At 30.8% G+C, this 27,100-nt stretch overlaps 1 protein-coding gene across 6 annotated transcripts in view; it reads left to right on the top strand.

Moving 5' to 3' along the window:
* The first annotated feature begins 1,540 nt into the window (after positions 1-1,540).
* LOC127280923 (homeotic protein antennapedia-like) overlaps positions 1,541-27,100 on the top strand; it is a 364,206-nt gene continuing 338,646 nt past the window's right edge. For 2 of the 6 annotated variants that reach the window (XR_007842895.1, XR_007842896.1), the window contains exon 1: positions 1,572-3,069. Coding sequence is in view for 2 of the 6 variants with exons in the window: in XM_051304332.1 (XP_051160289.1) it covers positions 2,391-3,069 (679 nt within the window). In the remaining 4 variants the exon portion in view is untranslated. Of the gene's footprint in view, positions 3,070-27,100 lie in introns of all 6 variants that reach the window. The other 4 variants (XM_051304332.1, XM_051304333.1, XR_007842894.1 and 1 more) reach the window with 4 other exon arrangements.

Below are 27,100 nucleotides of genomic sequence, written 5' to 3'. Positions count from 1 at the left end.
ATAGAAAAAAGTATTCTCCTTACAAAAATACTTCGTAATAATTCACTGTAAAAAGAAAGGTATTAATTTAATACTAACTTCAGGTACTAAATTGTCATTTGATTCTATTTTGATATACCTAAAATCAGTACTGTTTTAGTACTATTTTTTTACAGTTTTATTTTGGATTTAGAAGTAGTCTTACAATTCCCCATTTACATTTCGGCTATAGTACCAATTGTGTCAGATCCAATTTGATTGGAAAGGAAAATTGAATAATCCATATTGTTGAGATGTTCGTTTCTTATATTTGTCCATGCACTTGAGGCTGCTGCAGGGCGATTTTAAAGCAGGTGGATAATATTCGCGCTAAACATTCATAATACTGAACGGGAGAGCGGGCAAATGGCCGACCGGTCGGGAGCAGCTTATGACGGGCATTACTTGGCTCGTTATAGAATAATTTACGAGGTGCGAACCGCGGGTGCGATAATCCAACGACATTTACATCCCAATAAACACTCCGATACAGCGGCGTGTGCTAGCCTGCTCACTTTTACGACATTTTAATTGTATGACCGTCTAATTGGACCGTAAACCTCGAAAGGGCTCATAAAACAGTTTACGATTTTGTTATATCATCATTCCGACAACCGGTTATCTATTATATCTTTTATTAAATAACCTCTCTTTCTGTTTGTTTACATCTATTTAAAAAAAAAAAAATTGAGAAAATCATTCCCTAAAGGAAAAGAATGGCTCATATTGGCGGGATGGCATCGACAATGTTGGTCGTTTGGACGTCCAAATGGGTATGCGAGGTTAGTTCATGGTGAAACACAGAGGTGGCAGTGCTCGTATTCGAACCGTGTGGTAGATCGTGACACGCGTGGTTTTACGCGGTATCAAGCACTATAGTGGTAGTGGGAGCCAGGTGGGGCGGAGCTTTCCTGACTATGGGCGTCGTTCTATCGTGGAACTACTTTCACCTCGCGTAGGAATACTCGAGCGTGGCACCACGGTACTCATGACGAATTCAATTCTGATTGGTCCTTAAGCATAACCTCCCCCTTGACACCCTGTATCTTCCCCGACGACGCTTTACCCGATCTCCCTTCTTCGAAATGCAGGGTATATCCCTCTCTCTCTCTCATACACATTATCTCTCTCAAGTTTTGCTTTCTTCTCTCTTTCTTTTCCTCATCCCCTCTCTCCTCTACACCGTCTTATCTGCTCACGGCACGGTCTACGTTGCGAATTTAATCCAGCGGCACGTCGTTGAGTTACTAGAGCACACTACAGGGGGCGCTGAAGAAGAAAGAGAGGGAATGACAACGAAGAGTGAGATAGACTATTGGGTTGGCAACGAGTAGAAGGGAGATAGAAATGAGAGAGAGGGAGGAATACATTATGTGTATATGAAACGAAAGAAAGAGAGAGAGAGTGTATTATGTGAGAAAGGGAGATAGAGAAACATGGTTATCGGTAGTAGAGGGGTAAAGCACTTGAGGGACAAAGATGGATACACTGTGGTTATACTCTTGGTTAGGTCTCGTGAGGTAGAGTGAGTGAGAGGGAGTCAATAGAGAGGGAGCACGCGCGCGAGGGTAAAAGAGAGATAGAAAGAAAGAGAAGGATAGAGAGTGGGAGAGAGCGAGTGAACAAGAGACGAACGGACAGACGATCGTACAGAGTGGCGGTACACGGGGCGCGAGAAAAGCACTAGTGTGCCGTGGACCACCGCACTGGCATACCGTGGTTTGTTACGATCCTTTTTCGTACTGCTCAGTCATAAGCGATTCACATTTTCATCGAGTGCAAGAGTGCAGTGCAGGAAGGAGAGTAAACGACCCTTTAAATAGGCACTTGCCGATAGTAGGGTCATTTAGGTACTTGAGAAGGTCGTGTCGCGTGCCAATCGGCCAACGGTAGACCCAGAGCAGTTTTATAGCCCGTCTTATTACCCGGTTTATTGCGTCGTAACATTTTAACGATCATCGTTTTGAGTGTGTCAATCCTCCCAACTGTCCGTTTTAACCATAACATAAAAAAGGGCCATAAAACCGCGCCATGAGTCCCATTTTCAGCTACACTTAAACGGACTATTGACATTGGTCCCCAATATAACTATCGATGACTTTTATGGCCTTTTAAACGGTTTAATGCACCTTCGCCGTCCCTCATCGTTTCGGTACCTGCTACCATTCTTGGATCATAACTCTCTAGCCCACCTTTCGCGTTCTTTAAGAACAGGTGATTTTCGGTCAAGTTTATTCATAAGGCCGGCCTCCGGCATGGACTAGCAAAAACCGGCTAGCCGATTGCTTGGGATTATCAAATCCATAACATTTCAAAAAAAAATTTTTTTCGTGTGACGGTGTCAGTGCAAGTGATTCAAAATACCAGGAATAATGAACTCGTACTTTGAGCAAAGTGCTGGTGGCTTCTATGGGAGCCACCATCATCAAGCAGGAGCAGCGGGTCAACATCATGATCCAGCAACAGCAGCAGCCTATAGAAGTTTTCCATTGGGACTTGGAATGTCACCCTATGCATCAAGTCAACATCATCATCACACCTCATCGTCCCTTGGTATTCATCCTGGTAGTGGTACCAATACGAGGCCACCTCAGGATTCACCGTACGATGCAAGTGTTGCCACAGCATGTAAATTGTATTCATCAACACCAGAAGCAACTGGACATACAACATCATCGTATTCATCATCGGCATCAAAAGACTGCAAACAACAAGAGCAAGCAGCTGCCCATCAAAATGGTTATGCTGCGGTTATGGCAGCCGCAGCGGTCAAGGACGTTTGGCAATCAGCGACCTCGGCAGCAAATAGCCAATCAAATTCAGTTGTCCGTCCTTCAGCATGCACCCCCGAAGGTACGAGGGTTGGAAGTTATGGTGGCCTCGTTGGTGGTGATCCCGCATCAAGTCCTGGCAACAATGGATCCTCGAGGTCCCTATCGTCCTCTTGGAACACCTGCAATCTCAACTCGTCCGCGAGTCAACCGGTGGCAACACAACTTCATCAACAACCCGCCGCCAACCATACATTTTACCCCTGGATGGCTATAGCAGGTGAGTTTACATTCATAAGCGCGCCGATTATCATAACAGCCAAAGGATGACATTCAGAACTAGGGGAGACAGAGAGAAAGAGCACGTGCTCGCAAGGCGAGTTTGCGTTCTACTCTCCTCTCGCATGCTTATACCACATGTATATATATATATTTGTTATACTTTTTATCCTTATACTGGTTTTGATTTTGTCATCTGCTTTAAAAAAATTTAAAAAAACAATTGATTTATTCTCTTGTTTTTTGACAAACCGATTGAAATACACGTACCTGTCGAATAGTCGATTTATTAGTCGTACACAAAATATTCACCTCGAATGAATGGACTTGGAGACTATATCTAGCAATAACTAACTTGGACATGCAAAAACGATTAATCAATTTCGCGCTAATAGCACACGCCGGAACGCGATTTCTGAACTCAATTTTTGATAAAAAAAAAAAATTGCTTTTTCAAATAAGATTACAATTTTTAAATTGAAATAAGTATTAAAAGCAGTTTTTTTTTAGATATTTTTGATTTTCTACACTCTAAATCTGAATCAGTGAATTTTCACTGAGAATCAGTAAAATTTCCATTGAAGAAAACTCGTCTTCAGATTTTAGAGTGTAGAATGATTTGGAATGATTTAGAACCCATTTCTTTTCCAGTATAGATAGTAGCTTCAGGCTATGTATACATCATCGAACCATTTCTCATTTTTATATATCGAAAACAAAGTTTACAGTGTTCACACCTGCTGAATTCCATTTCTTTTTTTTCTGTCTCTGTATTTATATCTTGATCCAAGAATCAAATAATGCTTCTTGCTAGCACGCCTATAATCTATTCTTCAAGAGATAGAGTGAGTTAGAAAACTAATCTTACATATGTATACTAGGGACTAAATGAATGTAGATAGAATGGAGTCAAGTGCGTGTAAAATCGACGGGTACATGGATATAATAGAGAGCCAATTGGGGTTCAAGTGTCTACCCCGTCATATTCACCCCTCCGGAATCCGAATTCCGGTAGTCAGCTGTTTCCAATGTTGACTCGATCCCTCTTGACTATAGATATATATATGTATATATATATATATATAATCACGCGGACCAGTCGAGGTCTCTACTCTCTGATTCCTGTCTCTATTCCCATCCTCTTTTCTCGCTCAGCTGGTTCTAACTCATCAAAATCTTTTTTTTTCTTTTTCTTCTTCTCTCATCCTATATTTTTCACCCCTCTCTTCTTCGCATCTCCTTTTAATACCATCATGAATCTTCTCTTATGTTTTGCTCTTATATTATTTGAAAATATCATTTCCCTTTGAAGATTCATTTCAAATGTTTAGGATTGTTAGGTGGTGCCACCTTTTTGTGACAATTTTTGCTTAAGATTTTAAAATCGAAGAAAATTTGGAATTTACCTGAAGTGGTGGGTCATCTGGCGAGCGATGTGTGAACTAGGATATATATATATATTATTCCTAATGATCGTAGGCGGAATCGTAGGAACAGTTTGAAGGCGATGGATCGTGCCCGCGTGCTCGAAGAACAGGTTCTCATATACACTTCGAGTCATTGACTCAATTCCAGAACTTGTATTCTTGCTTTTCTCAACTCTTTTATAATCGTTATTCTATTTCTGTAATAAATCTTGGTAAAAATAATGTGAAAATAACTTTTTCATTCTCTCCATGAGAGAATTTAAATGAGAATTTGATTCACCCCATATCGTTATTCTGTTAGGAATTACCCGAAATAACTTGCAAAATAATTCCCTTCGTCGTAAGAGATGTCGTTTTGGCGACACAGCTTCTCCAGATGCGCGTAACATTTATTGTTGTTCATTTAAGGGGTGAGTTTGGGGGGTGGGGGGTTTGAATCGTGTCTATAGGGTAATTAGAGGGCGTGAAGAATTGTGGCTCACTATCTAAAAAGCTCACCCTTAGAAACTGCCTCGTTAAGAATTGAGAGAGTTTAACCATTTTTTATGTGAAAATGTTTCTTTAAAAAAAAAAAATTATTCCTCCCATCGCTTTGTGAATTTTTCTTTCACTATTTCCTTGACTATAACTCTTTCACTTGTCTCAAATACCTTTTCCCCATGCTCGTTAATCCTCCCACGTTTCTGCATTTTTTTTTTCTTTTTGCCACAATGAACAAATATTATCTGTTCTTTAAGGCTTATTTGGTTTTTTTGTCATCAAATATTATCGCTCGGCCAAGTGATAAGTTAAAACTAGTTCTTTACTATACTGCCGCTTGAATTAATTTTGTTCACATATATAGACAGGAAGTAAAGAATTAATATAATTGTAAATTAAAAAAAGGGGAGAAAAAATGAAAATAAATACTACATAAGAAATTGTTAATTTATTCACGATGCTGACTGATGGTTCAAGGTAGAATTATATAGAATAAGTGCAACAGTTGGAATAAGAAAAAGATTAATGAAACTATCATTTAATTGAGATAAAAGAGAGAAAATATAGATTTTTAGAATCTAAATTCTAATTCAGCATTTTATTAACATTTTTTTTTATGGAAAATAAACATTTGGTCGACATCCCGCGTAAAAAGCCACGTGGTTTTACACTCGAGAAAAGTACACATCGAGTATATCGTATACAAGTATATATATATATATATATATATATATATATATATATATATATAATGTTGCAGTGTTGGTGTTTTGTACCTCGGGGAGTAACCACGTTCAATATAAACCAGCTACGAAACAGCGCTGTAACCGTAACGTTGACGTTTACGACGACGAAATCGCAGCTCGGCTCGTTTTCACTCCACCCAAACTCCATTTCCGAGACTATCGTCCCGTCGTATATACTCAGTCGATAATACAGGTCTCTACTTTGGTATACGGGCCAAGATCGTTTCCCGCCACTTCATGTTGCCTCGTTTTCTTCATCCTCTCTTTCCAACAGCCTCGTTTCTTGACGATCAACTATTTTTTTTTCTCCCTCTTTTATTTTCCCCTGATCGCTACCTACCCATCTTCTTATCTTTGATTAAGTTTACCCATCGCTTTTAATTGAGCCAGATTGAAATTAATGATCCTCTGATTTATAGGTTTATTAATTTCCTGAAATATCAAACTTAAAAAATCATTTTTAAAAAAAAATATATATTTTAAACTTTATTAAATTAATAATAATAAACAAATTTTTATCTGGCACAGCGATATGTTTCTTTAAAATAGCAAAAATTTTCCCTGTTTTAGTAAAACATATATCGCTGTTCCAGAGAAACTTATCGTTGTTCTAGGTTAAAATTTTTTTTCCATTTTATTACTTGTAAATTAGCAAGTAAACAAATGTTTAATTGTAGAATTGGAAAAAAATATATTTCTCTTCTTTAATTATAGCTAATATACAGGATATATATCTTCAAAAACAAAATTGGTGTGAAAAAAATTACCTTGAAGATTATAAAAGGAGTATTTAAAAAATAATTTTTCTTTTTTTTTTGCGAAAAAAACATGAAGCGTGTTAATTTAATATAAAAAAGTATATGCGTACTCTTAAATTAATCGGGCAGATTTTAATCGACGTATATACGTTATGTAATTACCTCGTGAATATTTATAAGCTCTCTGAACGTACGTAATTAGTCTACAAAATATCATCCGCGGTTATTTATGTTGAGGGAAAGAGAGAGAGAGAGAGAGGATATATATTTTTTTTTTTGTTTTAACTTGTTAGCATCATATTCATTTTGTCCAAATTACAATCACCCACCGTGACCAAAAAAAAAAAAAAAATCTGTTGCTAACAATTGAAAAGTTTTTAAATTGAATCCTCAAAACAATTATCATAATAGAGTCATTAACCACTTCCTATTTCTCATTCAAAATTTGAATCGGCGTCTTTGTATTGTAAATTCATTATTTTATTTCGAAAAGTTAAAAATATTTTTATTTGTTTCTCAAGTACAATCCCACCTGAGTAAGGATCAGATTTTTGATTTCGTTTTTTTTTAAAGGTTTTTATTAAGGTTCACACGTACTGTTGTCCCATATACTGTGGTTCCATTTGCTGCTGTCCCAGTTACTGCTGGCCTATAGTTACTAAGGTTCCACTTACTATTGACCCAGTTACTGCTGACACATCAGTTACTGAGGTTCCAGTTGTTTTGGTTTAATTTACTATTGTCCCAGTTAACAAGTTCCAGTTATTATTGTCCCAGTTACTGCTGGCCTATTACTGAGGTTCCCCTTGCTATTGACCCAGTTATTGATGTCCCAGTTACTGAGGTTCGACTTGCTGTGGTTCCAAATACTGTTGTTCCAGTTACTGCTGGCCCAGTTACTAAGGTTCAAGTTGCTGTGGTTCAAGTTACTATTGTTCCAGTTATTGATGTTCCAGTTACTGTGGTTCAGTTTACAATTGTCCCAGTTATTGAGGTTTCAGTTACTGTAGTTCCATTTACTGTTGTCCCAGTTACTGTGATTCTATTTACTGTTGTTCCGTTTACTGTTGAACCTCTTGTTTAGGTGTCAGTTACTGAGGTTCCACTTCCTATTGTCCCAATTACTGGAGTTTCATTTACTGCTGTCCCAGTTCTTGAGGTTTCAGTTACTGTGGTTCCATTTGATGTTGTTAAATTTATTGATGTTTCCATTTTATGTTGTCCTACTTACCGTTTATTTCATTTAATGTTGTCCCAGTTAGTGTTATGTTCCACTTACTGTTGTTCCATTTAATACTGTCCCACTTACTTTGGCGTCAGTTTTTTGAGGTTTTTTTTTTAGTGATGTTCCACTCAACTGTAATAAAAATAAATTCAAATTTTTAATAAACGTTTTTTTTTTTTAAAAATATAAATTATACGTTATTAAATAATTTTTTTTTTTTTTTTTTAAACAAAAAATAAAGTGAAATTCGGTGAATATAAAAGACAAAAATTTGTGTGTGTGGCTAATGAGAAGTTTTTGATGAAAATAAATTACGTGTTTAATGGCATATAATGATGAAGTGGAAAATTTTATAGGGTATATACATGTATATATAAGATATGCTCGAAGCAAAAGTGATGATATGGTTGCAAGAGTGGTTGCGCGAACACCTATAAGTTTTTTGTGAAGCGACCTAAAGAGGCAGTTCGAGTGGGTGCGTTCACTCGTGCATGAACTCTGTAGGGTCTCTTCCATGTGTTGCTTCGTGGCCCGGATGGAGGATAACGTACGAGCAGTTCTGTATGACTTACTACGCCCTTTTTTCCCTTCTCTCTCTTTCTCTCTCCACGCCCGTTGATGTGTGTTGCCTTCTTTTAAAACTTTCTGTATATATATATATATATACTGCTCGTCCAAAAAACATGAGACCATTCAAAAAAAAAGAAGAAAAAAGAAAAAGAAATTCATATACAGCAAATGCTTGAGGCACGTTGCTTCCGACTAAGAACCGATTCGCACGTACAAAAAGGGCATCTCTTTGAAGATATGTGTGGGAAGGCACGTTAATTCACCGCCTTTTATGCTCCGATGCTCTCTTTTTCTTCATCATCATCATCATTGGTGAAAACAAGAAGCAATCGTTTTGAATTAATAATTTCTTAGTATTAATAACTTTTGGAAAAATTTTTTTTCAATAGTTGCAGCTGGTTTGGTTCTTTTTTGATTTGGTAATTTTCCGGACAATGTTATCCAAATATTGCTTGGCAATATTACCATTTGGCGGAAATAACACACAATATTGCCTTGAAATATTGCGAATATTTCCATGTAATATTGATGCAATATTACCATGTAATATTGTTGCAATATTCCCATGTAATATTGCCTTGAAATATTCGCAACATTGCCATGTAATATTAATGCAATATTACCTTAAAGTATTCGCAATATTTTCATGTAATATTGATGCAATATTGCCATGTAATATTGTTGCAATATTGCCACGTAATATTGCCTTAAAATATTCACAATATTGCCTTGAAATATTGTGAATATTTCTATGTAATATTTATGCAATATTCTTATGTAATATTGCCTTGAAATATTCGCAACATTGCCATCTAATATTGATGCAATATTACCTCAAAGTATTCGCAATATTTTCATGTAATATTGCCTTGAAATATTCGCAATACTTCCATATGTAATATTGCCTTGAAATATTCGCAATATTTCCATGTAATATTGATGCAATATTGCCTTGAAATGTTCGCAATATTTCCATGTAATATTTTTTTCACTTTTTATTATTTCCATGTAATATTAATGCAATATTGCAGCCATAAATTACTATTTTATTAAAAAAAAAAAAAAAAAAAAATTAATTACACTTTTATTCTTTTTTGTTTGAAAATTTTCAAATAAATTTTAATAAAATTTTGTGTATGAAAAAAATAAATTATTACTTAAAATTTAATAATTATTCGCCTAATGAAAATTACATGACACTGTGAACCAATTTACAAGTTAAGCTTAATTGAAAATTAATATTGGTGCTTATAAAATGATCATCACCATATTTTATACAAGAAGAGAGAGAGAGAAAGAGAGAGAGAAAGAGAGAGCAGTATCAGAAAATTTACTACAAATTTCTAAACTATATTTTAATTTTTCTTTCTTTCTTTCATTCATTCATTCATTCTTTCTTTCCATTCTCGGGTTATTTCCGTGTTTTTCCCGATGCAATTTTCAAGCGTAACGCGGGGCGTTGAGGCGCTGATCGCGCGCGGTGAATCCATGTGTGCAACGCGCGCGCGGTGTGTGTTTCTCTTGGGGATTTGATGGACGAGCTGTTCGCATGTACGAACCACGGCCCTGGCTCGAGTTCTGCACCGTGGCAGCCATTCGCTATCTTGCTGTTTTGCAAATTTCATGCCACAAGAATTATGGCTCCTGCGGCCACGATTAATTTTCTCCGCGCTGTCGTCAGGACTCCTATCAATTAAAGGACGTTTCTCGCGATGATGACGCGACTCGCATTGCCAAGAAATTTTATCAATATTTAAAAAAAAAAAAAATTCAATTCTAATTTAATTCTAAAAATAAATGTTATTTATTTTTTAAAAATCAATTTTAGTGTACTAAAATAGTTTTTAAAATAATTGTACTATAATAATAATAATTTAGTAACGTTGATAATTAAAATAGAATAAATATACTGACAGCAAAAATTATAAAAGTTGAAAATTTTGAATATATAGTTATCTACTGCAGGAAATTTATTTCTCTATTTTAAGGAAAAACAGAATGAGATAAAAGCAGTAGTCCCTTTTACCTTTTTGCGTCATCTCTTTTTCTTTCTCATCTTAAAGATTAATGCTATCTTTATAAGAAATTATAGCATACCTGCACGAGACCGTTTTGTGAAAATAATCTATAATGGCAGAAATCTACTGTTATTAAAATCACATTATAATAATTTATGCGATTACATCTCCTGGGAGTTATTATTGTGAATTATTATCCTCATATAAAATTTATAGCTAAGTAAAAAAAAGAGTATATATATATATATTTTTTTTTTAATTGTAATTTATTTTTTTTTTCTGTTACAGGTAAGAATCGTATTCATTTTACAAAGTTTTCTTCCAAAAAATGTAAGTACAATTTTATATTGTGTGACAAGATTTTTTTTTTTTCATGTGTAATTTTCTTTTTTTTTTTTTGGATTGCGATAGATTTAAAAAGAAGCGCCAGGCGCTGAATGTAAATTGACGCGCCGCTTGGATTGCTAAACCAAAAAAAATGATTATAATCGATGAATATAGATTAATATCGATCGTTTTATAAAAGAGGAAAGAAAAGTTTTTTTTTTAAAAAATTGGATAAATTGCCGCGTATTTCAAGGTATAAATTTACGATCTACTCAAAATTCATTTTCTCATCAATTTTTATTTTTTTTTTTGCTAATAAATATTAATCACATTACGAAGTCATAATTCGTTTGCTCTTGTTTTTCAATTTATCAATTATTGCAAAATATTGCGAAAAAAATTACTAATTACTAAATGAATAATCGAAGGTATACTTTGAAATTGAAATCGTGTTGAAAATTTTTTTCTTTTGGGTAAAACAAACGAAAGTAAAAGTTACCGAATTCCGTGAAATTTAAAAAAAGGGACTTTTTTTCTGACCGCAGAAAAATTATTTTTTGAAAAGAGAAATTTACTATTTCAGGTATATATATATATATATATATATATATATATATATATATATATATATATATATGTAAAAAGACGAGAAGGTACGAAGTGAAAAGAAAAAAAAAAATTTCTTGACCTTGACGAACATCCTTAATAAGAAAACGTTGGTAATTCAAAATATACATCCCGAGTGAATAGAATAAAAAATCGAAGGTTTTGGCCATCGGACATATTATTAAGGATCAAAAAATATGAAATAATTTTTGTATTATGCATTTATACGCGGACCTGTATCGCATAATTATTACGCGCCCGTATTCAATTAATAATTATTTTATAAATCAAATTAATTCATGATATTGCAAATAGATTTTAAAAGTTCATTATTCTTGGGGATTTTTTTTTTTTAAATGAAGGTTAAAAAATAACGAGCTTGACTTGTGTCAGAGAGCGGCCATTACATAGCACACCTGCCACTATGCGAAACTTGACTTTTTTTTTTTCATTGTACAATTGAATGGCACCGAGGAAAAAAAAGGTCACGTTTTTGCTGATCATGCGCAGAAGTAGAGGCACTTTGCTGATATTCATCGATCGAAAAATCGATACCATTATCATCGATCATCTTCGGTTTATAGCTCAAGTTTTATGGTTGCAATTGGCTGTAGTTGGTTCAAGTTCAAGGTTAGATATATGGGGATTAAGTATACTGTAATCATGTACTTTTGTTGTTTTTCTTATAGGAAGGAAAAATGTTTTTCTTCATTTAAAAGTAAAGTATCCTAATTTAGATCTAGTACTTAAAAATCGATATAGTTGTAATAAGATGAAGAAAAAAACAGGACATTATTTTTACTACTTTTTTTTTACTTTTCTAATTTACACTTCTATTTCCACTTTCACTTTCACTTTTTGTGATTTCCCTCCCCACTTCAATTTCCACTTCCACTTTTTCTAATTCCACTTCCTTTTCCACTTTTTCCAATTTTCATTCCTATTTCCATTCCCACTTCCACTTTTTCTAATTCCACTTTCACTTTTTTTTCTAATTGATAAAAGTTAACGTGGAAATGGAAGTGGGAGTGAAAATTAGAAAAATTGGAAATGGGAGAGGAATGAAAATTGGAAAAAGTGGAAACGAAAGTAAAGGAGGAATTAGAAAAAGTAGAAACAGAAGTAGAAGTGGAATTAGGAAAAGTGGAAATGGAAATTGCAAAAAGTGGAAAGGGAAGTGGAAATTGAAAAAAGAGAAAGTGAAAAATAGAAAAACAGAAAGTTGAAATTGGAAAAAAATATTAAAAATAGTCAAAAAAATAGAGTTACAGAAAAAATTCGTTAAAATTATTTTTGAATAAAAAATTAAACATTTAAATGAAAATTCAACATTTTTGAAACAAAACTTTAAATTTAAAACATCATTAAGAAGCAGTTGTAATCGTTTCGATATTTTATACAAAATTAAGTGATTTTGATCAACGATTAAGCAAATGTATTCTGCTTTTATATACCCATTAAAGATGCAATAAGCATTAAAATCGACAGCTTATTACATTGCTGTCTTTACAAATGACCCACATGCATTACAAGAATAAATATTTATCGCTACTATATAGCTAAAAAATCTCGTATTATTTTTTTTATTTACAAAAATTATTTCTTTATTTCCCATAACATAAATAATTTTAATTTTTTAAATAAATTTTTTTTCTAAATTTAAATATAAATTTTCCCTATTTAGAAAAAAAATATTATAGATATAAAATATAGACGCACATAAAAATAGTATTTATGAGAATTAAATTTTTGAAATAGGAGGGATGAGAAGAAATTTTTTTTTTTTCAAAAATATAGGGTGTGTTTGTGATGTCATTCTTATAAGTGACTCTCACTTAATTTTCTCTATGATTTATTTATAGTTTTTCTTTATTGTTCCTGGCGGTATAAGTATATATATATATATATATATATATATATATATATATATCATAGAAAAAAAAAATAATAAAGTATCATCGTCACGAGAAATTCGCATTTCAGACACGGTATAAATATCATTTATATTATATCTCTTTACGTAACAATATAATTATTTATCGACGATTTATCGACTCGAGAGTAATTTTGGTGGCCAATTAGTATTTGCCCTCGCCTAGCCTTTGCCCTTCGAAACTCAATTCCAAACCTGGCGCGCATGAGAATCCGATAAAGACATCGCGCGCACTCATTCGCGAGAAGTAGGTCGTTATATATGAAAGAGAGAGAGAAAATTAATGAATTATCCCAACTCGTTCATTTTCATCAAAATTCAAAACATTTTTTTTTCCATTATGTAAAATGTATTTTTTCCTTTATGAATCTTAAATCTTTTATCGATCATTACAATTTTTATGCAATGAAAGTGCGTTCAGTGTTATTTTTACGAAAAAAAAAGTATGGTTTTTTTTTAATACTAAACATAAGTAAGTACTCATGTGTGGGGGTTTATTTTACCATACTGTTGTGTAATTTTTCCTCATATTCAAAGTTAAATCGAAAATAGTATTTTAAATATAAAATTTATTTTTTTTTTTAAAAACTAATAAATTATTTTTTCTTTGCAAACAAAATATATTTTTAAAAATTCGATTAAAAAATATGGAAATATAAAAGAATTTAATATTTTCCATTGATTTCTATTGTCGGGGAATTTTTTGTTTTGTTTTTTTTTTTTTTTTGAAACTACGTTCCAAGTTACTTTTGTTCTCTCTTTATGCGTTTGTTCCTCTCAATTTTTAACGTTCACCAATAATACAAAAGGTGAAATCCCTCGCCATGAGAATATCATACATTCATCACACGCGGTCGCAACTGTTTTATCAATATGCGCGGAACGGTAGAAACGCGGCAGCATTGTATCGCGATTAAGCGCTTCAGTTAAACATCTCGTAACTCAAGAGACGTCACATTACAAAGTCAAACCGAGTGTTGCACTCGATCGTGTATATATGAAAAGATTATGACCAAAGTCAACACGTATTTATTAATGCATTTATTACAAAAAAAAAAAAAAAAAAAAAAAAAAATGAAATTTATATGGGAAATAATGAACTTTGAATACATTTAGAATTCTTCATTTAAATTTTTTTTTCTAAATATTTGTTAAAACAGATATTGGAATTAGTTATTAAAAATTATCAAAATTTAAAATTCTGTATATTTATTTTATTCTTTTATTACTGATGTAAAAAATGTAGAAAAATTTTAAAAACACACGACTTCGTCACTTTTTTTTTCTTTACTTTTTTTTATGAAAGCGAAAAAGCATCACTAATTACACCTCAAACTGTAATTATACAGCTAGGTACTATGACCTTGACCATCTTTACGGGGCTCTTAATGAAACTAATGAGTGTATAAATCATGAAATATTAAAATAATTTAAAAAATATTCTTTCTGTATATGTAATTTATTTTTGAAAAAATTTTTTAAATTTTTTTTTCAAAATATTTGTTTTCTTTATTTTTAATTCTTTTTAATTCTTTTATTTAAATTATAATTCTTCGAAATTTCGTTTCGTGAAAAATAATTGATTTTTCAATTTAGAAAAAAAATTATTTCTTTTTTTTTATTGAAAAAGAAATTGTTTTTGAAAAAATTATTTCCATTTTTTTTTTTTTTTTTTTTGAAAAAGAAATTGTTTTTGAAAAAAATTCCATTTTTTTTTTATTTATATATAATAATTGTGTGGGTCTATTAGTGTTAAAACACCTGTTGAAATAAATTCTCATCTCTTATACATTATATTAATTTGATAACCCCTATGACTGAATTCGACTTGAATGACAAAACTAATTTAAATTAAAAGTGTGAATATTTGTCGAAATGTAAAAAAAAAAAAAAAAACTCGACTTGTAATTAGTATCTAAATACCAGCATGAAAATAGTGGTAAATATAAAACAACCGATGTTTAACAAGTGTTTATCGACGAAAGGAAATTAAATTCTTTTTTTTTATAAAATGAAAATTAATTTTCTTTATGTAACAGAACTCACCTTTTTTTTTAAAAAAAATTCATTTTTTTTTTGTAATTTTGCATAATTAAACACTATAGTAAAATGTAAAATTCAAGGTCGCGATACATTTTTCGAGCAGGGGGACAAAGTTTATTATTGGCAATAAAAGCAGTGAAATTGTTCTGCAGGCACGTTCGACCGTCGCAGAGGAACTAAATGGTCAGAGTGAGGCCCCTCTAATAAATGTTTCACAGGTTCATAATCGTTCACCGTTATTTTTTTTTTCTTTTTTTTTATTTTTAGCAGAGAAGTCATAAAAATACGTCCTTCGAACGTGACAATAGAAATAACTGTTAACTTGGGTAGCTTTTTTTTTCTCTCTTCTTCACGGAAGAAGAGATGTCTTTCTTAAAAATTTTTGACTCTCGACAGTTCTTCCGCATCCGTGCAACATGATACATCGTACAAATAACTTGAATATTTGTAAATAAAGTTTATCTCGTGATAGATATGAATTTTCTATTTCTTATTTTCATATTTGAAAAACTTTGAGTCACAAAGTTCGATGTCGAAACTACTTTCAGGAATATATACATATATACTAACTTTGGGATTTTATTGAGAGTGATTTATGGAAGAAAGTTTAAATTGTGAATTTCTGTGTGTTTGTGTGTAGGATTTGAATTATTGCCCGTTTTAAATTGAACTCGAAAAGGATTAAGAAAAAGTTTTTAATAGTTGGAATTTCGTTGAGAGAAGGTGTTAGGGAGAATTATGTCTTCATCACTTTTAATAAAATACCAATCATTTTTCGAAAAATTGTTTCGTATTTTTAATTTGTAAATTTGTTTCATTGATTGAGACAATGTTTTATAAGGTCGCAAAATTTGTTATTTACAAAAAAAAAAAAAAAATGATTATCGGTAAATGTTGATAATATGTCAATTTTCATTATCACATTCTTAACTAACAAGGTAAATTTTTCACTTAGGTAAAAAAAAAAAAAATAAGTTCCAATTGAAAATAAAAAAAAACAAATAAATTTAGAGAAAAAAATTTTTTTTTCAAACGTTGAGAAACATAAAGGAGTGCATCGAACAACAGAGAAACAATCGAGTCGATGGTAGTTAAAACTACAAAACGGGTTTTGCAAACGGGATTTGGATCGCGCATCTTTAGGCCCGGATAGCGATAATCGGTATCGTCCATCGGTTTTGTTTCACTTCGACTTTCAGGGTCCAATCTCACTGGTTTTCAGCCTCTTACGTAACGGACTGGGTGGTCCATCCTTCGAGACGAACGAAACGCCTCAGCCCGTTTACATCGCGATCGAGTTCCACCCGCAATGGACGATCATCTCTTTCTCGTCTCTCTTAAAAATCTCCCAAAAAAAAAAAAAAAAATTTTCTCCCACAGTGTTTATCGAAAAAATTTCATTTTTATAAAATCCAGTGATTTTAATTCACAATTATTAGTGTCAGTGTGTAAAAATAAAAATAAAAAAATAGTGTTTTAAAGTGAAAAAACCCGGGAGCGATTGCAAAATAAAAAAAAAAAAATCGTTTTTAAAACATGCCGCCATTTCATTTTGATTCTACAATCTCGTTTGAATCACGACCTATACTTATTTAAAGGCCTATTGGGCGTATATATGGATATAGTTGAAGAGTTTAAATTTTCTATACACAACGGGGTTTTATAATACGTGAGGTATTTCTCTTCGAAGCATAGGGTTGTTCAAATGGTGTACACGAGCCATGAGAAATTGTTATTCAGACTCGTTCGATTGCTCATTACTTGTATTCCACAAAGAAAATTACACCTTGGACTCGTTGCCTCACGTTTTCTCCACAGCATCTTCCGCGTGGTGTATATATCCCCAGACATGTCTGTTTTCGAATTATTTCCACATTTTGTAAAAAAAAAACAATAATTATTATTAAAAAAAAAACAATGTAAATTATTTAAAGAAATTGGAAAAAAAATTTCACTACAATAACAAAAAGTTGTAATTGTTTTTAGTTAAATCGTTTTTCTATTCTAGAGAAATATTTCGCTGTTTTAGATAAATTTTTGTTCCGTATAAAAATGTATAATTTCTTGTTTTAATATCACAGAAAATTAGAAGGCATTAAAATAAGCTGCAACGCTTATTATTTTAATCCAATTTTGCTTATTTTAATCCATTTTGGTATTAAAATAAGCAAAATTGGATTAAAATAAGAAGCGTTGCAGCTTATTTTAATGCCTTTTAATTTTCTGTGATAGCATTCTTTTCACACTAATTTAAAAGTATCAAATTGATACCAAAAATATCAAATTGATATAAAAATTTGTATCAATTTGATACTTTTAATTTTGTGTGTTAGCTTTAAAAAAAAACCGTTTAGATAATCTTCGAACTGGTAGTGGGGAATAACGGATTCTGATTGGTCCTCCTATTTTTTCCATGGTGCGCGCGCGCTTCGGTTTGCAAGACCAAATATTCCGAAAACTATTTCTAATTTTATTTTGCGATCCTCGGAAGCTTTTAATAATACCAAATATAACTTTCATAAATTTTTTTTATACATTATTAAAAGTGATTATTATTAATTATTAAATATGTGCCAATATTAGTAATTAGTAAAATATAATAGTAATTTAAAAATTAAAGGAAAACTATTTATATTTACTGTTGAAATATAAATGTATATGTTGGATATTTACAAGGGGCAACGCGATATGAGGGGTAACATTAGCGCGTTTTGTGTCCAAGGTCCCCCTTTAGAACTCAGGAAATATACGCACCTAGTAATTTCTACAAAGGGCGAAACTTGAAATTTGCACGAGACGAAAGTGCCACTTTTAAAGCAGTATTTTGAATTTTTTTTTCTTCCCCTTTTTTTTAATAGAATTAAGTAAAATGGCGCTTTTGATAAAATTTAAATAAATTATTATTAATTTTTTTTAAAAAGCCGTACTAGTTTTTTTCGCGCGCGCAATATATATCGTTGTGCGCGCAAAGAGTTAACTATACACGACCACCATCACTGCAGTGATTCAATTATAATCCGCAATTTTGAGTTATAAGTACTTGATTCTTCTTTTACCATTAAAGTGAAACGAATCCAATTATAGTCACGCACTCTTCAATTTAAGTGGATTCTAGTTCATTTTACAGAATGCATTCTAGCACTTTTTTTTTTCGTTATTTTCCATATAATTGAAAGTTGTACGGAATTATGGATTTGTAAAAAAATATTTATCCACAGGCAAATTATTTCTATAAAAATGGAATGTGAAAATGGTTTCCTAACGAAAAAAAATTTTGTTGATAATGAATTTAATTTTTTTGTATTTTAAATTTGAATCTCGTTTATAGTTATATATATATAGTAGGTCATATCTAAAGGGATCGAAAGGGGCTTTTGGAAAATACGATGAGCGCGAGTCAGTACAAAATGTAAACCAGTTAGGTCTACCTACCCCGCGATTAAACCAAAACCAAGTGGTTTTATAGCGCGATCTGTCTTACGGTGCCATAACGAGTTCGTGACTCGACATAATACGATAACCCCTAAATGCGTTGGAATCGCGCGGAAGCCACTGTGTTTCGTGAAACAAAAAATATATACAGAAAAAAAAAGATGAAACAAATATGTGTAAATTTTGTTATTTCTTCATTTTGTTATTTTTTTCTTTTTTCTTCAATGGTGGTCTATTTACTTTAGTTTCTGGGTTTTTTTTTAGTTATTTCTTATTATTATTATTTATTATTGTTAGTTATTTCCTATTTTTAGTTTACTTTCTTTTTTTTCTTCACTTTTTGTTGTATTTATTTATTTTCTTTTTTTTTTCCTTCTTTCTTCAGTGGTGGATTATTTCTAACGTTTCTAGGTTTCGCAATTAGTTATTTACTTCTTCTTTTTTTTAATTTACTTTCTTTTTTATCATCTACTTCTTCTTTATCGTCTTCTTTAATATTGATTCTGTTTTTTCTTCACTTTGTTTTTTTCTTCTTTCTTTATCGTTTTCTTTAATATTGATTCTATTTCTTCACTGTTTATTTGGTTTTTTTTCTTCATTGTTTGGTTCTATTTCTTCTTTCCTTTGTTCCTCTATATTTCTTCTATAGTTTATTCCTCTATTTCTTCTTAATTTCGTTTTCTTATTTCATCTTCAGTTTCTTCATTTTTTCTTCATCTAGTTTCCTAATTTCTTCTCTAGTTTATTCCGTTATTTCTTCAGTTTGCTATTTATTTCTTTACACTTTGTTTCCTTTATATTTCATCTTCGGTTTGTTTCTCCATTTTTTTCTTCTCTCTGTTTTATTTCTTCACAATTTTCTTCGTTTCTTTCTCATCGTGACAGAGAGAGAGAGAGAGGCGAACAACTCGCTCGACGATAGATTCCTATCGATTGACGTTGGACTCACACACAAGCAATGAAAATAATCACACAAAACCCCGCCACCAGAGGGATTTAATTTTTTTTTTTTTTTTCGCTTTTTTTTTATATAGCTTGTTAGCACAGACTCTATATATATAACGAATCGTATTCTTCACAATATCTTTGTGCCTCAGTGAAATAATCATTTTATCCCTTTTGGCCCTCTATAAATATATAATTATATTCTTCTGAAAAAAAAAATTTTTAATTTTACGAATAAGAAATATTTTTTTTTAAATTAAAAAATTTAATTTTTCATAAACGATCGTTTTTTTTTTTTTTAAAACGGAAAAAAATACACTTATTAGCGTTGAAATAAAATTGTGCGCGAAATGACGAATTGAAAATGAAATATGAGATCTAATCTTAAAAAAGAAAAGAAAAAAAAATGTGAGGCGCAGTAAATTTCGCGATGAGGATTGGCAAGGAGGGACCTTAAGTAATTTAAAAGTTAATTTATCTACTGGTTTTTAGAGTTAGTAACTTGTTCATATCATATTGTTTGATGTTAACTATATACAACATTGTATATGCAATGATCGATTGAGAAAGGGGTAAAAAAAAAAATTTTTTTTTTTTTCCGAAAAAAAGAGCAGAGTGTGAGATTATTGAATAATGATGAACTTGGCCCCTAGCCACGTCTGGATGACTTTTGTTCCTTCTCTTTCACTTGGCCATTCTTCTCTCTCTTTCTCTCTCTCTCTCTTTCTCTCTTTCTCTCTCTCTTTGCCCCAGGGTTCCTCGTTTTCGAGCGAATACCAATCATGTTGGTCTGCACGACAATTGGTAGAAAGTATTTTTAAAGACTTGGGAACTTTAATAATGAAGAATATTTTTACTATTTTTCTAGAACAAAATACTTAAACAGTACAGTAAAAAATGGTGGAAAAAAGAAATATTTACCTGAAACAGCCGAAATGTTTAACTAGAATAGCGAAAGATTTAACTGAAACAAGTAAAATTTTTTGCTACTTTTACTATAAAATCTAAATTCATTAAAAAAAAAAAAAAATGAAAACAAATTTATAAACCTTGATAAACAATATTTTACATTTTCTTCCAATTAGAAGCGATGGGGTTTTCGTCACTTTTATATTGTGTGGAGTTGGAAAAAAAAAAAAATATTTGAACTGGACACGCGAGATTGAAGATTGGCTCTCGTATTTTCCTTTTGTGAGCGCAATATATATATATATATAGTGTCCCAAGTAAGCAAACACAAGTAAGCAAAAGGGAGTTCACAAGAGAGTACTTTCGCACAGTAATTCAGTTGACTGGGCGCGTGCGCTGTTTACAGTTGAATACCGTGGCATAAACATTGTTGCGGAAAGCGATACGCACACAGAGACACAAACATACACATATATATATATACACACACAGGGACATTAAGATGGACGGTGCCAATCGTATGCTAATAGAGCCGCTTTATATCTCTTTTATCGACGAAAGTCGAGGGAAGTTAACCTGCGGACGTATAGTCGTGCGCCAATACCTAACTCGATGATCCAAAGCGATTCCGCGGATCCCTTAGGTTATAATATAATAATAATAATAATAAAAATAATAAAAATAATAAGAATAATAAAATCAGCTCAAAAGCGTGCGAAAAACTCGATAGACTTTTGCCTTGATCTTATATATATACAACTGAAGGCAAATCACGTTCACAAAATTTATTCAGCTTCAAAGTTCTTGTCTTCCATCGTAAATGAATAAGACAACAAGAACTTCATTGCCAATTATATAGCTATAGGTATATATATATATATAACAAAAATCGACTTTAATTTATTCACTTTTGAATGAGTGCGGCTCATTTTCATATTTTAGATATTATTATTTAATAAGGATTAATAGGAAATATATTCTATTTTAAGATTCATATGTGAATAAATATATATTGAAAACAATTTTTTAAATTGTAATTTCTTTCATTTTTTTTTTTTCAATTTCTCAATACTGAAAAGTTTTGTTTGTATGCGCCGTTTTTTTTTTCATACACGGAAAATTTTTTTTTTTTTTTTTTTTTATCTGAAACAGTGATACGTTTCTCTAGAATAACGAAAACTTTCGAAATGTATATCGTTGTTCTAGGGAAATTTATATTGCTGTTCCAAGTGAATATTTTTTTTCCGTGCACAAATAAAATTTCTTTTGATACAAACAAAATTTCTTTGCACTCAAAAAAAAAAAGATATGTTTGAACCAAATGTACCATTTTTTTTTTATTTTCCCCATTTTTTTGGTTAGTTCAGACAAAATTTGTTTAATTCAAATAAATATTTATTTGATCTAAATAACTGTTTGGTTTATTTTAATAAATTTTTTTGAACAAAGAAAAAATTTGATTGAGCTAATAAATAAACGTTTGGTTTATGCAACCAAATGTTTGATTATAACTGTATATATCAATGCATTTATTTTGTTGATTTAACCAAAATTTTGGTTGCTTCAATTTGGAATATTTTTCTAAATTCTTTTTGTAATATAAAAAAAAACTAAATTTTTATTTCACAATGAATCTTAAAAAATTTAATTATCAGGAAAATTTTTCAAATAACCAGTTTGTTTTCTTCAAAGATAGGAGCAATTTATTGTCGTGTAAACTGAACGCAAGAGGGTGGGGGGCAAAAAACGTCGTTTTACGCCAGGTCACGAATCCTATTATGATCCTTTTTTTTCTTTACAAAAAAAAAAAAAAAAATAAGTATATTTCCTTCTGAAACATAAAACCGAAACGATTTTTAAAATATAGATTAGAAATTTTAAATTTTTTGTTTACAAATATTAATAATAATAATAATAAAAATAAAAAAAAATAAAAATAATAATAATAATAATAATAAAATAATAATGAGAATTACAAAAATAATTTTATCATATATTATAGATTGGAAATTAATTTTAATTTTTACTTTCAACGGCGAATAAAATTAGCATTTTTTTGTTTTGTTTTTGAAAATGAAATTTAATATGGCATGGAGACAAGAGAGTCGTCATATTTCATTAATTGGATGATTCGATTCGACCTTCGATTGGAATTGTCGGTTTCGGCTCTCTATACTTTGTAAGTTAGACCCATCATCGAAACTTGTTTCTTTATATATATATATATGTGCGCTTTAAGTGTAGATCAAAAAATTTTAATTCATAACTTATAAATATTCACCTGCATTTTTTAATTTTTTCTTTATAATATTTTTTTAAAATTATTCTTCTGCTTAATGAAAATTATTAATTAAATAAAATAAATGATTCTTATTTTTACTCTCATTTTCACTTTCATTCCATTGCAATTAGAAATTATATATAGTGAAAGTAAAAATTAAAATCAGTGGAAATAAAAGTGAAAATATGAATTAAAATTAGAATCAGTAAAAACGGAAGTTAAAATTTAAATGAAAATGAAAAAAAAAATTGAAAAAAAAAATTAATAATTGAATATGGAGAAAGATTTTTTTTTTCACTTCCTCCAATATAAGGATTGGAATGGCTATACATTTCCGTATGGAATTTTCAACAAACACCTGCAGAAAGGGTTATATGAATTGGCATACGGCTGATATCTTTCGATCTGAAATACCGTTTTAGAGTCTTTGGGAAGTTATTGGGAAGTTGAACCGTCCGTGAATCAAGCGGAGTTCGTCCATCACTGTTTGTCCCCCTCTCCCAACCAATTCGCGAACACTTTTAACCCTTTCCAATGGGCCGTATATGTGTTCGGCTCGCGCGAATACAAGACCGTATCTCTAATAATGAATTATTTTAAATCAAAAATAAACTCTCGAAAATGAATAATTATTTTAAAAAATCTTTTTTTTTCCTTTTTTTAAATTAGTTCAAAATATTATTGAATTACTAATTACTAATTACTAATTACTAAAATTAATAATTACTAATTTCTAAAAATAATAGGAAACGTAATACTAAATGTAAAATTGTTAATAATAGGATATTGAATAAAAATTATTTCACAACAGTTGGGTAAATTTTACACCTCTCATTGAGCAAATTTTACCATACTGTCGTGTAATATTTCATTCGGTATTTTTCTTATATTATTATTGTTATTACTATTAAGTACCAAAGAAAATTAGATTTAATTTTCAAATTGGATTATAATCTTCGATATTATTAATATAAATATAATGGGGTGGTTATTATTTTTATTATTATTATTATACAAGAGCGCTAATGAAATTGAAACAATTTGTTAAATTTACATAAATTTCACCGCAATGATACATAATCTCTGCTTACATTACTTTGACTACATGAATAGCACCTAATCTTGTTTTCTTTGGGAGTCGAAAGCATCGTTTTCTCTATACGCTACGGTTTCTCATTATCCCGCCTTGAAAATATCCAAGCTAATCGTAATAGACTGAAGGTGCAGCTGCGGTTAGCTTGTACCCTTCAATCTAAGGAAGTGCTGCGGCGTTTGCATAATTATTATAGGCCACTTGGTTCACTGGAATTGGCTTTTTCCGTTTACTTTTCATATACATATATATATATATATATATGCAGATATATAGAGTGAAAAATCAATTTATTGTATTTTCATCGATTAACAATAAAAATAATTGTTTTTGAAAAAAAAAAATTAATTTTTTATAATTAACTCGAAAAAAATTTACCTGGAACAGCGAAACGTTTCATTAAAGTAGCAAAAAGTTTTACTTGTTTCAGTTAAATCTTTCGCATTGCAATATTCGCAATATTATCATGTAATATTGATCCAACGTTGCTTTGCAATATTTTCAATATTATTAGCTAAAATTCTTGCAATATTGTTTTGTAATATTCACAATATTGTCAGGAAATATTAATTTAATATTGCCTTGCAATATTCGAAATATTTTCATGTAATATTGCTTGAATATTTGCCTTGAAATATTCGCAATATTTCCATGTAATATTCCTCCACCGTTGCTTTGAAATATTTGCAATATTATTATGTGATATTCTTGCAATATTGCTTTGTAATATTCGCAATATTGTCAGGAAATATTATTTCAATATTGCCTTGCAATATTCGCAATATTTCCATGTAATATTACTTAAATATTGCCTTGAAATATTCGTAATATTTCCATGTAATATTCCTCCATTGTTGCTTTGAAATATTCGCAATATTTCCATGTAATATTCCTCCAACGTTGCTTTGAAATATTCGCAATATTTTCATGTAATATTCCTCCAACATTGCTGTGAAATATTTGCAATATTATTATCTGATATTTTTGCAATATTGCTTTGTAATATTCATAATATTGTAAGGAAATATTAATTCAATATTGCCTTGAAATATTCGTAATATTTTCATGTAATATTCCTCCAACGTTGCTTTGAAATATTTGCAATATTATTATCTGATATTTTTGCAATATTGCTTTGTAATATTCATAATATTGTAAGGAAATATTAATTCAATATTGCCTTGAAATATTCGTAATATTGCCTTGAAATATTCGTAATATTTCTATGTAATATTCCTCCAACGTTGCTTTGAAATATTTGCAATATTATTATCTGCTATTCTTGGAATATTGCTTTGTAATAATCGCAATATTGTAAGGAAATATTAATTCAATATTGTCTTGCAATATTCGCAATATTTCCATGTAATATTCCTCCAACGTTGCTTTGAAATATTTGCAATATTATTATCTGAAATTCTTGCAATATTGCTTTGTAATATTCACAATATTGTAAGGAAATATTAATTCAATATTGCCTTGCAATATTCGCAATATTTTTATGTTTTTTATATTCGTAATATTTCCATGTAATTTTGGTGCAATATTGTCATGTAATATTGCTTTGAAATATTCGCAATATTTCCATGTAATATTCCTTCAACGTTGCTTTGAAATATTTGCAATATTATTTATATCTGCTATTCTTGGAATATTGCTTTGTAATATTCGCAATATTTTCAAAAAAATATTAATTCAATATTCCCTTGCGCAATATTCGCAATATTGTCATGAAATATTAATTCAATATTAAAAACAAGTAAAACAAAAAATTTTTTTTTTCACTTAAAATATAAAAAAAAAAAATATTCCGAATGTAAAAAGTTCTTTTTTTTTCGTGTTCACTGAAATAAAATGTAACCGTGTGTTCACCGGTTATAATGAGATTTATTTCTTAATATCTCACGCGGTCTGTCGCGACTGTATACCATATATGTATATATATATATAGCAGGTAGACATTTTGCAGGAGGTTAATTTAAAATCCAAAAAGGCCCACCCGTGAAAAGATCTCTGATGTGAAATCTGCGAAAGTTAAAAAAAAAAGGAAGGGAAAGGGAAGAACGGATATTGTGGGCGATGTAATTCTTGGTTGAAATCTGGAAAAGTAATGGGCTATAGAGAAGAAGAAGGCGCGCACACCGGGGTCGAAGTCGCATTATCAGCACGCGCCTTTGTTTGCATAATAAATTTATAAAATAACTACGCAGCGTTATTATGTTAGTTTCTCGTGAAATCGGCGCGCGATATTCGTCGTCATCTCATCCGTTTGAGATGCGGTGAAATTTCCTGTTTTTTTTTACCCCCGTCCCCCCTTTTTTTTTTGATATTAAATATGCTCGTAAACGTTAATTTCAAAAACTAAATCTTTTTTTTTTTTTAAACTCGAACGAGATTTTTTAACTTTTTTTTATTTTTCATTCAAAATTTTTTTCAATAGAAATAATTTTTCTAAATTAATAATGCAATGATTATATAATAAATTATTTTCAAATATCGTTTGATGTTAGCCGATTGCAATAGTGAATGATGATGAAAAGTTTCGATTAGCAAAGGAAATGAAAATATAAGGGCAAATGTGTATATATAATGATAATAATTTTTCAAGTTTCAGTGGCTGATTCTCACCTGCATGGGTGCGTTAAAAAATGCTACCTTGGTTACAATGAGTGGGTTTGCTCTTTGATATCAGTGACTTGAATCAAAACGTGTATGGCCGATATATATATAAAAAAAAAAAAAACTTGGGGTAATACGGACACAGTAAGTCAAAGAGTTGTTGGAACCTTGTTTGTTGAAATAAGAGAGGTAGGGAAAGGAAAAATAAGAACGCACATAACTCCTTCCATCATAATATTGAGCACAAGTTTGGCTCATCGAGATTTAGGTGCCTTAAGGGAAAGTGGTTAAAAATACAAGGCCGAAGATTTTGTTTTAAATAAACCGAAATTTTTTGTTTTTTACACTTTATTTCAATTTTTCGTAAAGAAAGGGTTTTTTTTTTTTTTTTTTTTGAAAAAAAAGGGAAATGAAATTTCTGTAATTTTATAAACTTTAATCATAAATTGAAAAATTAAAACACACCTTTAAAACTCCTCTGTAGGAAATTCAAGTAGATAAAAATTTCACGGTCGGACAATGGCTGGCAGCTATTACGCCGGGTTGGACGAGACTCTGTGAGTTCCGATAACAATAATTTTTGCGGTTAAACGTTTAAATTGCTACACGACCCGCGGCTT

The sequence above is a fragment of the Leptopilina boulardi genome, unplaced genomic scaffold (genome assembly GCF_019393585.1).
Source record: "Leptopilina boulardi isolate dan_hultmark-lab unplaced genomic scaffold, ZJU_Lbou_2.1 LbouV2_258, whole genome shotgun sequence".
Classification (NCBI taxonomy): Eukaryota; Metazoa; Arthropoda; class Insecta; order Hymenoptera; family Figitidae; genus Leptopilina; species Leptopilina boulardi.
This window is presented reverse-complemented; position numbering and strand designations above follow the sequence as displayed.